At 40.9% G+C, this 10000-nt stretch overlaps 1 protein-coding gene across 1 annotated transcript in view; it reads left to right on the top strand.

The window, feature by feature from the left end:
• The window catches only part of LOC138003826 (uncharacterized), a 19303-nt gene extending 16526 nt beyond the window's left edge, over positions 1-2777 (top strand). The window contains exon 5 of the mRNA XM_068850089.1: positions 1065-2777. Coding sequence (XP_068706190.1) covers positions 1065-2218 — 1154 coding nt within the window. The 3' untranslated portion in view covers positions 2219-2777. The remainder of the gene's footprint in view (positions 1-1064) is intronic.
• Positions 2778-10000: the final 7223 nt, after the last annotated feature.

A 10000-nucleotide genomic window follows, 5' to 3' on the forward strand; every position in this document is an offset into this window, starting at 1 on the left:
CAAATTGTCAACCTTAAGAGTTGGGCGATTGTGATCTTTGTTTTGACTTCGCTTATTTCATGGTCAAACTTTATAACACTTGAAAGAAAAAGAAACTTACAAAAACCCGGTATCTTGCCATCATTTGATACAGATGCTTCACTGTTTGGCGAGTAAACATGCCGCGGTAACTTAATCACGTCACCCGCTGAATTCCGGCCATGTCACTTTCGATTTTGCGATTTATTTGAACGTAGCAAAAATCTCCCAAAATGTTTGTCGCAGATCGTAACTTTTTATATTCTATATTCACGGTTCAAAATTAATGTTGTTTTCATGGCGTAAATATTTTATTCTCGATCGACCGTCCCGGAAACTTCCTTCTGCTCTTTCTAAAAACTGTGTATCAATAGTTATTTACTTTTACATCAATATTTGTTTTGCATAAAGCATGCTAACAAAATCTGTACCTTCCTGAGTTCGCATTTGCTAGCGTTAATAGTATTTTCGGTCCGATGCTTCTGTTTTACGAGGGGTATATTGTTTTGGTCTCCCATCCTGATACTAACCCCGCCGGATCGGGTTAACTTCAGTGAACTTTAGTAATGCAAAGCTGTCAGATGCTCAGAGGGCACGCTTAAACTTGTGGTGAAAAGAAGTTGTGAGGAAACTTGAAAATTATCAACATGTCAGCCCAGAAGCCAATGTTTCTCGCTTCTCTTTTATTTATTATTCTTCAGAGAATGGAATGCTGTAGTTCAATACCACACAATTCAGTGCCTTCTGATTTTCTGTGACACGTACCACAGGCAACCCAGTGTATGCTTCACGGAAGCACCTCGTTTTCTTTTTGTCTCCTGTTTGTTTGTTTTGGGGCAAAATGGCGGCCGATAACATGAGTGAGCAAAATAAGAATACTCCTCTCAGAAATTATATTCACTCCAAGCTGAGAAATTAAAGCAAATCCAAAAAGATCTTGTTTCTCTTCACTTCGAAGTCTATTTAAACAGAGGTTCTCTTCCAGCCTTTCAAGCGAAGTTTTTCCATCTCCTATCAATAAAGTTTTTTGTTCTTATTTTCTACAGAAAATAAACCGAAGATGGCAGTCAGAAAACGCTTCGCTGTCACGGCTAAGCTGCTCGTGTTACTCGTAACCTTGATAACTGCCGCCATATTGCTTCCACCTCAATCAATGCTGAGAGGTAGTGAGTTTACGACTAGGGCTTCACACCTCGGATCAGATGCTAACCTCGAGCTACAACCAACTGAACAACGAGTCAACGTCGACTCACCTGTGCGGAGAAGTACTCAGGTTACCACTACGACTTCACATGCTCACCACGACATACAAACAGCTCAACAACGAGACCATGATTCTGTGTTTACTCTTGTGCCAGAAATGCCGCGAAACACAACTGTTTTAATTATCATTAACACGGTCCCGTCTGAGTTTAACAAGAGAAATACGTTAAGACAGACGTGGGCAAAGCAATCATCTTGGACATTTGGGACTATTAGTTCTGATTCCACTTCCAATGACTTCATCAATATTGCATATTTCTTTTTGATGGGATTCAACGGGCGCCATAACGTAGACGAGATAGTCAAAGGAGAATCAAAAGTCCACCGGGACATTTTGCGAGTGAATTTAAAGGAGACTTACCGTGGCTTAGTAGATAAACTATTAATTACTTTTGAGTGGGTAACAAGATTAGAGATGAAGCCACATTTTATAGTAAAAGCAGACCACGATGTCTATGTTAAGATACCAGAGCTTGCTTCTTGGTTAGAGAGGTTTTCCAGAACGCCCGCAAGAGTCTACGCGGGGTTTGTTATAAGAAAGGCACCAGTTAAGCGCAATGTCCGAAGTCCATGGTATGTCAGTGAGAAAGACTTCCCCCATCAAGTTTTCCCTCCCTATTGCCGGGGGCCGTTTTATCTTTTCTCACGAAACCTGTTTTTAGATGTAGTGAATGCGTCGAAAGCAAACACGCCCTTTCCCGTAGAGGATGCCTACATGGGTCATTTGGTTCAAAAGATAGGCGTAGAACCTCTTATCACGAGTAGGGATGTATTCAATGATCGTCGTTCTCTTGAAAAGGCAGTGCTCAGAACTCCAGACAACAAACTGAAAATTCCTTCGGGAATTGTTTTAGGAGATTCACTCAGTTCCGCTGCGATAAATCGAATACATCGTGTTTACACGCGGGCCTTTCAAAACCAGGTTAAACGTTCTTAATGTTGCACGTCTGACTTAAAACTATATTAACTCAGGAGCATGCATTGAGTGATTTATGGCCAGATCTGCTTCATCTTTCGACTGGAATCATTTATATCACCTGCAACATTTGAATTGTTACAAGAATTAGCGACCACTGTTTCGTCATTCATTGAGCATTGTTATATACAATAAAAAAAAACGAGAACTCTGATAGGTTGATTCTTGGTCATGTTCCTGATCAAATTCAAATGTATCCCCACCTGGATACAATTCCGCAGCTGTTGCCAGCGCCGGATACAACAGCACTGCATAATATATAGCAAAGCACTTAGTTTCTGTCGTCCCTCGGGTAACTACATAGTTTTGTTTTCCCTCGTGGCCTGGTGTTTTCCTCGGGAGCATCAGGACTCTCGGGAGAACAAATTTAAACTAACTGTTTCCCTCGGGACCATATATTAAATGTATAGAGAAGCTCATGACCTCGAAGCGTTTAAGGACGGTGCCTACTATTGTTGTTGCGCATACGTTCTGCGCATCTCGAGATACTCGAATTTCCTATGTGTGGTCCTTATTAACACAAAGATACTTTTGCGCGGTTCAAAAGTATGCGGAGAAATTAGAAGTTAGCAAGTGATCTTGGTATCCAAAAAGAAAATTGGGGGTAACCACGCATTTTTCCGAGATAATTAAGCTTCAATTTGTAAAAGAACGTCATACTTTGCTTTGTATTTTAAGGCTCTTTACAAATATTGATGATTAAGTATCTTCGAAAAATGCGTGGTTACCTTCAATTTTCTTTTTGGATTTCAATGACACTTGTTAAGATCTGCTTTTCCCGCATATTCAGCAAACCGCGTAAAAATAGCTTTGAATTAGTAGGCACCGTCCTTAACTCTCGTTCAGAGTTGGGGTTTTTTAAGTTTAAAAATTCAACGCAGCGCGCGCATTTTCCCTCGCGCGCAGCTTCGATCTTATTTTTGTCCATATTTGGGCATAAAATTTGTGGACTAAAATCCCCAGCTTTGTTTCAAGCAAAAGAGTTGCAAGTTACACGCTTCAAAGTCATGTGCTTCTAGTGTATATTATTATGTCACCTGGAATCCTAAAACGAAGATGAACTGTATCTCTCACAGCTCCCCTCTATCCCTGGGTTTTAGGTATCAACTAGCATTTTGAGGGCAAAACAAATTGATTTTGCAAATTCGGGGTACAATTGGTTTCTGAAGCTTTCTGCTACTTATACCAGGACTGTAAGAAAAGCAAAACATGACGCTTTTTCTGCTTTTTCTTAAAGTGCTACTATGACCAAAAATCAATGCTACTTTTTCTTTGCATGCGTATGTTTAGTGAACACGAAGTGACCGAAGTTTTAAGCCTTCATTTCAAAAAGACACCTGTTTATTTTGACTGAAATTTTCCTAATCAATAGGCCGCTATTACTAATTTTAAAATCTTGAGAGAGCAGGATCGAGGATAAGATGACGTCAGAGACTCACTAGTATAAAAATACAATCATTTTATGCGTGTGCACTCGCCTACATTAATATGCAGCACGGGAGTTTCGAACTTTCAGACTTTTGAAACTATTGTTTTGCATGTATAATAAGCTGCTGCAATTTTAAGCTAGTGAGTCTTTGACGTCATCTTATCCTCGATCCAAACATCTGAGGTCCAATCGGTCAGCCTTGAAACCTGAATAATAGTGGACAATGAAATCCTAATTGGCACTTAAAGAAAACAGCCTTTGGATAAAATTCCACGCGCAAGATTTTGCCAGTCAGGTGTCAAGCAAACACTCTTTCAAAATCTGAAGGAAAATGGAAGTGGATTTTTTTACCATAGAAGCACTTTAACCCAGGTGAATGACACCCGCGGAGCGATTTATTTTTCGATGTTCAATGTCTTTTGGATACTCGGAAAAAATCCAAGTGCTCCTTAGCAAGAGTCGAACCCACAACATTCCGATTACAATGTAGTTCAGATGTTCTACCACTGAGCTATAGAAGAATCGCGGGACAATAATTACATGAACCTAGTTTAACGGCCTGGCTCCAACGAGTCTCCTACAGCTCAGTGGTAGAGCATCCTAACTGGTAATCGGAAGGTCGTCGTAGGTTCGACTCCTGCAAAGGAGCACACGGATTTTTCCCGAGTATCACCGAGTCAATACAGAAATAAACCTCTCTAACCGTAACGTTAATACGAGCAACAGCAAAAAAATGTGTTGCAAGTTGCTGCAGCGTGTTGCAGAGAGTAGAGGTTCTACTTTCTGCAACAAAATTAGCATTTTTTATTTTTGGCAATACAGAAATAAACCTCTCTAACCGTAACGTTAATACGAGCAACAGCAAAAAAATGTGTTGCAAGTTGCTGCAGCGTGTTGCAGAGAGTAGAGGTTCTACTTTCTGCAACAAAATTAGCATTTTTTTTTTGTTGCGAGACAGGTTGTGCGTGGGATGTAAAACGCGCAACATCGCTTTTCGACTAGTTTCGCAGCAATGTTGCGAGATAAGTAGGGTGTTTTTGTTGCTCGTATTACCGTAGCATAACCTGATTCCTTGCCACAAAGTCCCCAAGGTCTTCGCGGCTTTTTTTTACGTGGGAAGAAGTTCATATCTTGACCTGTCTTTTGCGGTTGTAAACGCTTCAGAATCAGAAATCTAATTTTAGGGCTGACAAAACTGAATCAGATGCAACGATAACGCATGACTGAAGTAGGTTTTCCGAGCTCCAAAAACAAAAACACTTCTTTTTAATCCTTTAACACACAAACCGGCTTAAACCAGCCAGACTTAGTATATTACTCAGTCTAACGCCAGACGATTTTACTCGTCATTTCAAATTTCAAACTTGAAATTTTGAGTTGACAAACTCGAAATTTTCTCAAGTGAAGCTATGATCCTCGCAGTCATGAACGCAATTTTTTCAATTACGTAAAGAAGCCTGAAAAATTTAGGACTTCAACGAGGTTTCAACCCGTGACCTCGCGGCGATACCGGTGCGACGCTCTAACCAACTGAGGTATGAAGCCACTGACGTTGGGAGCTGGTCGTTTGTGGATTCTAATGTTCCCGTGAGGAATGAATGAATGATGAAATGATATATGAAATGGATCATATATGAACTGCGGATATGAAATCAAGTGAAGCTATGATCTTCGCAGTTATGAACGCAATTTTTGCAATTGCGTAAAGAAGCCTGAAAAATTCAGGACTTCAACGGGGTTTGAACCCGTGACCTCGCGATACCGGTGCGACGCTCTAACCAACTGAGCTATGAAGCCACTGACGTGATCATAGCTTCACTTGACTTCATATCCGCAGTTCATATATGATCAATTCCATATATCATTTCATCGTTGATTCATTCCTCACGGGAACATTCGAACCCACAAATGACCAGCTCCCAACGTCAGTGGCTTCGTAGCTCAGTCGGTTAGAGTGTCTCACCGGTGTCGCTAGGTCACGGGTTCAAACCACGTTGAAGTCCTGAATTTTTCAGGCTTCTTTACGCAATTGCAAAAATTCCGTTCATAACTGCGAAGATCATAGCTTCACTTGATTTCATATCCGCAGTTCGTATATGATCCATTTCATATATCATTTCATCGTCGAAATTTTCTGTTTACAAACTCGAAATTTTGACTTTCGAAACTCGAAATTTCGAGTTTAGAAACCATAAATTTTGCGTTCGGAGTAAAATGCAGACTGCAGACAAGGGGTAAAATGCAGACTAAGGTTATAATTTAACTGTTCAAAAAGGCCAAACCCTTCAGAAGTGCTAACCTTACGCCTAGTTACTGAGGCACAAAACAATATTTAGGCTTAACTGTTAGCACTTCTAAAGGCTTTGGGCTTTTACAACAGTTAAATTATAACATTAATCTGCATTTCACCCCTTTCGACACTCAATTGAAAACCGCTCTAAGATTTTTTTCGGGGTAAGTGCATGTCGTGACTTAAAATAATTGAGAGATTTTGAAGCAAATCAAGATGTGCTGCACGTATTTCTTGTGTATCTTTCTTGCAACCTAGTTGTGTCGTCACCTAGGAGCGTTGCGTGACGACACAAAACACAGCTGCATGGAAGACGGCTAACAACAACCAGGTTTTCTGAGCCCGCGAGACTGAGCACCCCAGCAAACCATTGTTTTAACGAAAACCGCTGGTCAGCAACCTGGTTCTCGTCATTGCTGTCTGAAGGCACAGTAATACGGGGGAACATTTTTCGTGCAACTTGTCGCGCAACAATGTTGCGTTGCAAGTTGAGATTGTTTGTTGCACGTATTACCACCTTCTTGCCCAACAAAAATTCATGTTGCAAAAAGTGAAAGCAACATCTACTTTTTGCAACACTTAAATTTGTTGCGCAAGAAGGTGGTAAAACGCGCAACAAACCATCTCAACTTGCAACACAACATTGTGGATGTCTCTATGCCTGTCTCCTTTAAAAAATTTCTGATCCATTGGGAAATAGTGTCCTTACTGACAGGTTTAAATGGTTTCTGAAAACTCAACAACAGTTGATACCTAATTAGGGTCATCCCTATGCGAACTAGTCTAAATGTTTTCAGATGACGAACAATACACAGATTAGGCTCCTGATCAAAAGAATCCAATTCAATAGGCTTCTGATGTTTCACTGATCTGGACTGTTTTTGAGGCCTAGGTAGATAAAAGGTGCACTTTTTCCCTCAGTGACATGTCCATATGGTTAACTTTATATCTAGGCAATGAATTGTCTATGTTCGTTGACCAGTTAGCAGAGCCAATAACAACCACTTTGAACCTAACATTTATAAGTTAAATATCCTAGGGCCAGCAATCTCGGACATCAGTGGGAGTTGTAACCTTAAGTGTCAACTGTATTTAGAGCTGGGCATTAATTGAAGACAGTGTACAGAGATCAAATCAACTCATATCAAACCATAAGCTTGAGGAGGAAACCGGAATACCCGGAGAAAAACCTCTCGAAGAAGAGTAGAGAATCAACAAATTCAACCCAATGCACATATGACACCAAGCCTGGGAATAGAACCCGGGTCACATTGGTGGGAGGCGAGTGCTTTCAACACTGCTCCACCCCGGCTCCCCATTTGCTGTTTGTCTCCGACCGCGGAGTCGTTTTTAGGGAGCAATTAATATCTCTCCTTCTTCCCACGAAAGGAGGACAACGACTGCCCTAAAAACAACTGCTTAGCTGGCTACGTTGCTTGGGACTCTCTAAAAATTTAAGAAAATGATTACACAACATATTTTCCACACACTCGCGTGACACCTCAAGTAACTTTGCTTCAAATGGCGTAGAACTGAGGCCTGATTCAGACGCTGCGCATGCTCCACTCATGTGCCGAACCTAACTGAAGACTGAATTAAGTACGGCAAAAGAGCGGCGTCCGAATCAGTTTGGTACGGCAGTTTTAATTTGGTGCGGCAAAAACGTTAAGTTCCACAGGATTTGTCGCATTATTCGACATTGGAGCAGCGGGTGATTCATACGGTGTTCTCCTCATGTGCAGAACCAGATGCATAACTTGTTGCGCACGCCCTTATATAAGTTTAACGACATAGAGACAATGGCAGCAAAGGACCTAGAAGAGTGTAAACTGTAAAAAAAATTGACCAAATATTGCTGATTTTGTTTAATTTAAATGTTAAAAGAAACTTAGCTTAGTAGTGAGCAGCACTCTGCGTCTGTCTCTGTAAAACTTGTTTATTCTCCAACGCGTTTCGTCTAGCTAACTTAGACGTCTTCATTAATACATAAACAACTGTATTTAAGACATATCTAATGGCAAAAATGACGGCCACAAACATTAAGGTTTGACCGTGTTTTCAAAAAGTAACAGGCGCAGCTGTGATATATTAGAACAAGGCGTAAGAAACGATGTTTTGGGGCCACGAGTTTAGCTAAAACCGTGCAATCAGATATGGCTTAAATATAGACGTTTATTATAATTGTAAAACTCCATGAAGAAGTCTGCGTTCGCTAAACGAAACTCGTCGGAGAATAAACACGTTTCACAGATACAGGTCGCAGAGTTCTGCTCGCTAGTTTAGTTTTTTACGTTTAAAAAAAATTTCTAATCAGGGCTACGCTCTCCTTCACAGCCACCATCTTGAACGCTGAATTATAGCGCGAAAATATGGTATCGGACCCAGGCCTTTCTCTTTCTTCCAAGTGAAATAAAGATTAGGCTCGACACACAGTACCACGCGGGAAATCGTGAGTTCAACCCCGGCCGGACCAACATACAGGCTCTTTAAATAACTGAGGAGAAAGTGCTGCCTTTGTAATTACATCTGCAAATGATTAGACTCTCTAGTCTTCTCGGATAAGGACGATAAGCCGGAGGTCCCGTCTCACAACCCTTCAATGTTCATAATCCTGTGGGACGTAAAAGAACCCGCACACTTGTCGCAAAGAGTAGGGCAGGTAGTTCCCGGTGTTGTGGTCTGTCTTCTGTGGTGTATCATGGTTGGGAGGGTAAATGCTCGGAGATATTAGCTACACCAAGCTACTCTAAAATCCGAGGGTAAATAAAGATGTACGGTATGATGTCTGGATCACATGTCGCGCCAATGTCGTTCCAAAGTCGGACTTAACTAAATTACGTTCGGCACATAAGTCGAGTGGCGTCTGAACCGGGCCAGAGTGAGCTCAAATTATCCTGAAAGGGCGCATGGCTTCGATAAACTAATTTTGCTAAGGTTGCAGGAGGTACCGTAGTGTGACCCAGTGGTTAGGTCACTTGCCTTAAGATCGGGAGATCCCGGCTCCAAGACCCGTTATTACCACGTGTAACCAGTCAATTCATTTGGTTTGCCTCCGGCCACTTGTGATTTTTAACCGTGTTGTTGTTTTTCTGTCGTTTCATTGATTGTGTTTCATTGGCCCTGAAAAGCACTTTGGGGGAATGGTCAGTTAAGTATGAAATTTTTTGACAGGCCTAATTACTGAGTGCCCGTGAGCTGTTAAGTCAAGTGCCCCATGCCATTGTGTCAATTTGTACTCAGTGAAATTGGCAAACTCACATATCAAGAAAACTAACATATATAAATTAAGATAGCCTGCAGCTCCCAAGGAATTGAAATAAGCGACTGGCTCTCGGTAAAAGACCCTCTCCACGGAGCAAAACCGTAAGTTATTTCTTTTTATAAGTTTCTAAATGAATGAAAATGACTTTCTGAAATATTACCGGTCAAATACCGACACATATTGTGTAGTTACTCAGTTGAAGTTGCTTATCAACTATAAAAAGTACTGTTTAATTTAATAAACTAACAGGGGTGTTAATAACCGGGTCGATCGGGGCACCTCATGATTTTGCCAAGATGATGACAAAACATAAGCGGTGAGTTAATTTATGGCCACTGAAGTTGAACACTATGTATGAACCTTGAGGCTGTCAATTGTAATTTTCTCAGGAATTTATCACAGAATCACCGAAAAGAACTTAGCGTTTCATGTGTAAACTTTTCCATGGGAATAGGGAGATTAAGCCAAGCTAAGATTTCAGGTTGTACCTAAGACTAAATCGGATAATATCTATTTTGTAATTAACGTGGCTTCGAAACTATTTTTCGATCCGTTGGGTAAAGAAGATCTTTTTTGTGAAAGGCAGGCTAAAGAAAGAATCGAAAAAAGAAAACTGGTAAGGATGAAAGCGGCGCATCTGCTGTGGAAACGTGTAAAATCCCAGATTTTCAAAGCAACGTTTGCCAAAATTACTCCCGGCCGGCGAGTCTCTGAAGCGTTTCGTCAAGGATGTTTGAATGTACAAAAATTTGGTTTTATCAA

Source organism: Montipora foliosa, chromosome 5 (genome assembly GCF_036669935.1).
Source record: "Montipora foliosa isolate CH-2021 chromosome 5, ASM3666993v2, whole genome shotgun sequence".
NCBI lineage: Eukaryota > Metazoa > Cnidaria > Anthozoa > Scleractinia > Acroporidae > Montipora > Montipora foliosa.